The sequence below is a fragment of the Lissotriton vulgaris genome, chromosome 5 (assembly GCF_964263255.1).
Source record: "Lissotriton vulgaris chromosome 5, aLisVul1.2, whole genome shotgun sequence".
Lineage (NCBI taxonomy): Eukaryota > Metazoa > Chordata > Amphibia > Caudata > Salamandridae > Lissotriton > Lissotriton vulgaris.
The window spans coordinates 1613761897-1613765883 of NC_141693.1; the positions used below are offsets into that span (position 1 = coordinate 1613761897).

The 3987-nt window shown below is 45.3% G+C and overlaps 1 protein-coding gene across 1 annotated transcript; it reads right to left on the bottom strand.

Moving 5' to 3' along the window:
* Positions 1–983: 983 nt before the first annotated feature.
* Positions 984–1931, bottom strand: LOC147716826 (olfactory receptor 2D2-like). Its single transcript, XM_086919784.1, has one exon. It carries the CDS (start codon positions 1929–1931, stop codon positions 984–986), a length of 948 nt encoding a protein of 315 aa, XP_086775910.1.
* Positions 1932–3987: the final 2056 nt, after the last annotated feature.

Below are 3987 nucleotides of genomic sequence, written 5' to 3' on the forward strand. Positions count from 1 at the left end.
TCCCCACCGATACAAGAAGAACAGAGACACAGGCCCTCGTCAGCAGCAGACTGGACTACGGCAATGCACTCTATGCAGGAATCCCAGCCAAACATCTACGTCGACTACAACGCCTCTGCCTGACTGATCGTCAATGCCCCCTGCCGCAGCCACATCACCCCCACCTGAGAGACCTACACTGGCTCCCCATCGACAAGAGGATCACCTTCAAGCTCCTCACCCACGCACACAAAGCACTCCACAACGCCGTTCCAGCCTACCTGAACAGCAGACTCAGCTTCCACACCCCCACCCGCCAGCTCAGCTCCGCCTGCCTCGACCTCCCAGCTATCCCCCGCAGCCAACGAACTACCTCCAGCAGCAGATCCTTCTCCTAGCTCGCCGCCAAGACCTGGAACACCCTCCCTACCCACATTTGGCTGACCCAAGACCTTCTCGCCTTCAGAAGGCTCCTCAAGACCTGGCTCTTTGAGCAGTAGCAGCATCCTCCCCCCCCTTCCCCCCGCCTTGGGACCCTCACGGGTAAGTAGCGCGCTTTACAAGTATGCTGATTGATTGATTGATTGATTGATTGATACTTCTTCTCAATTGTGAAGGAGTATCCTTACCACCAAGCTATAAATCAGGACCTAAGATATCAAGATGGCTAAATTAGTGTACTAGTGTAATTTACTTCTACGCACTAGGCTATGCATTAGCAATTACAGATGAGTACAGTTTATTCCACTAGCTGAAGAAGGCAATGTGTTCTACAAAGTAAACTATGCTTATATTAATGGGTCGGTTCATTCGTAAGAATGATCCTGACGAGGAAAAGACTATGTCTGGTAGTAGAGACTCTTACATGTGGGGCAAAGTTTGTTCTATTGAACACACATTTTTCTTTTGAAGTCTAATACTCAAAATGCCTTTCTGTGGCAGATGAATTTTGAATTCTGGTTCGCTAATTCACTGTTCAGGTGAACCTGAGATATAGTTTGCATTTATGATGCTTTATTAAATACCCTTGAAAATAATCGTTTTCTAAGAGCTGTTTTTACTTCCTCATTTCTTAGGCTATATATCAGAGGGTTTAACATTGGAGTAATGAATGCATAAAATGCTGCAAAAACCCGCTCCTTGCCCTGGGAATAATTTGAGCTTGGCTGCATGTATGCAAGAATGCAAGCCCCATAGAACAAGGAGACTGACGTTATGTGAGAAGCACAGGTGGACACAGCTTTGCGCGTTCCTTGAGTGGATTTCAACTTGGAAATTTTTGTGAAGATGAGAATATAAGAGAAAAGGATGAACATTAGTGGCAACAACAGGAGCACAACCGATGCTGCAGCATTGAAAATTTCATTTGCAGAAGTGTCCACACAAGGTAATCTCAGCAACGCTGGAACATCACAGAAAAAATGATAAATATAACGAGATTTACAAAAGGGTAAATGAAAAATAAACGATGTCTGACATACCGAGAATACTGTTCCTATAATCCAGGTGGTCAAAGCCAACTGAACACACTTGGATTGACTCATAATGGTCATGTAGTGGAGAGGGACGCAAATGGCTATGTAGCGGTCAAAGGCCATGACTGCAAGTAGAAAACACTCTGTCGCACCAAAGGAAAGAAAAAAACACATCTGTGCAGCACAGGCCACAAAGGAAATGCTTCTGTCCTTCGTCAGGAAAGCTGTCAGCATCTTCGGGACAGTGACAGTTGTGAACGCGATTTCAACCAAAGACATATTCTTGAGGAAATAGTACATGGGCGTATGAAGTGTGTGATCCACAGTTACTATAACAAATATTATACTGTTTCCCAGCAGAGTTACGGTGTATGTGACTAGGAATAGAGTGAAGAGCACAACCTGCCACAGTGAAGGAAGATCGGAGAAGCCATGGAGGATGAAGTCTGTACCCGTGGTAAAATTTGATTGGGTCATTGAGTCACCTGATGGGAAAACATACCTAGACGTTAATGGTACAATACTCTCAGAAAGTGACAAAAGCAATTATATTGGTAACTAAGGTTACACAGCCTAATTGTTTTGGTTGAATTTATAAGATGGATAAAGTTATTCAAATTTTTCACAACAGCGAGCATGGCTGTCACATTACTCTAAAATTGCTATACACATTGAGGGACAGTTTTTTCCCTACTTCAATTTTATTAGCTGTTAAACTAATGAATGACACTCATGCAATGGTGTTCCTGAAATACATTTCTTTTGACTATTTTAAAAGGTGCCTGGCATTAAGATTAAAATGGCTTAAACAGCATTTGACAATCTAATGGTGTATTATAAACATAACACATTTTAATATACCTTAAGGTGTATGATTTAATTATAACCTGTGGTACAAATCTGAGCCCCAGTAACTTTAGAAATAATGTTTTGTGACAACATTTACAGGGAGTGGAAAGTGACAGAGTGACCCAATTTGTACTGAGGAAAGTGAATATGTCCTCCGAAATTAAGAAGAGACCTACTTTCACACCACCTGTATTTTCTGCCTCCACTCCACTCAAACGCTCCGTTCATCATCCCCTTTGGTATCGCTTTGTTCGCCCTAAATTGGCAGGGTATGCCCTGATGTGGGTCCCTTGCTCACTCTACCACTGGATTCAAGATAGCCTGGCTGATGAGGATTATGAATCCGAAACCGGTCCCAGGATGCTTGTTTCCAGTCCAGGGAAGACATGGTTTGGCAGTTTGGGCTGGACTGTTCCGATGAGGCACAGAGTCATACTGATTTGCATATGGCCATGTCTGAACTGGGGTGGTGGAGTGAGCTAAAGAATGGTGATGGATTAAACCCAGATCACTAGACTTGGGGTGAGTGTTTGATTTGCTCAAACGCTCCGTCCATCATCCCCTTAGGTATCGCTTTGTTCGCCCTCAGTTGGCAAGGTAGGCCCAGATGTGGGTCCCTTGCTCACTTTACCACTGGATTCAAGATAGCCTGGTTGATGAGGATTATGAAACCAAAACCAGTCCCAGGATGCTTTTTTCTGGTCCAGGGACGGCATGGTTTGACAGTTCAGGCTAGACTGTTCCCATGAGGCACAGAGTCAGACTGATTTGCATATGGCCATGTCTGAACTGGGGTGGTGGAGTGAGCTAAAGAATAGTGATGGATTAAACTCAGATTAGTTGACTGAGGGTGAGTGTTTGATTTGCTCAAAAGCTTCGTCCATGATCCCCTTTGGTATCGCTTAGTTCGCCCCAAGTTGGCAGGGTATGCCCAGACGTGGGTCCCTTGGTCACTCTACCACTGGATTCAAGATAGCCTGGCTGATGTGGATTATGAATCCGAAACCGGTCCCAGGATGCTTGTTTCCGGTCCAGGGAAGACATGGTTTGGCAGTTCAGGCTGGACTGTTCCCATGAGGTACAGAGTCAGACTGATTTGCATATGGCCATGCCTGAACTGGGGTGGTGGAGTGTGCTAAAGAATAGTGTTGGATTAAACCCAGATCAATTGACTGGGGGGGAGTGTTTGATTTGCTCAAACGCTCCGTTCATCATCTCTAGCCATGGGCGAATTTTGCGAATTTGCAATTTGCGAATTTGTGAATTTTGCGAATTCGCAATCCGCATAAGCCACAAATTTGCGGATTCGCGGATTTTGCGGATTGTGTGGGGAATGGCCGGGTGCGAAAACGGTGCACATCGCTAGTGTGAGGGGCAGGGCCAAACGGGCGAGGCTTATATGCGAGTTCACACGCCTCTTGTGTGTATAAAAGGACAGGCACGGATCAGAGAAGCTCGTGGTCACAGGAACTGCACAGGAATTGAGCTTGTAAAAGTCAATTATGCAAAGGCCTCCATCAAGCATCATAGCCAATTTTCGACGATAGATATGGGGAGAGCGCACACCTACACAGTCTCGACAAAACACACATTTTTGGGGGCTGATTAACTTTGCCATCACACCAAAGAGCGCCCGGGTCCCTCTAGTGAGATGTCCATCAAGTGGGTAAAGGGCGCAAAGACG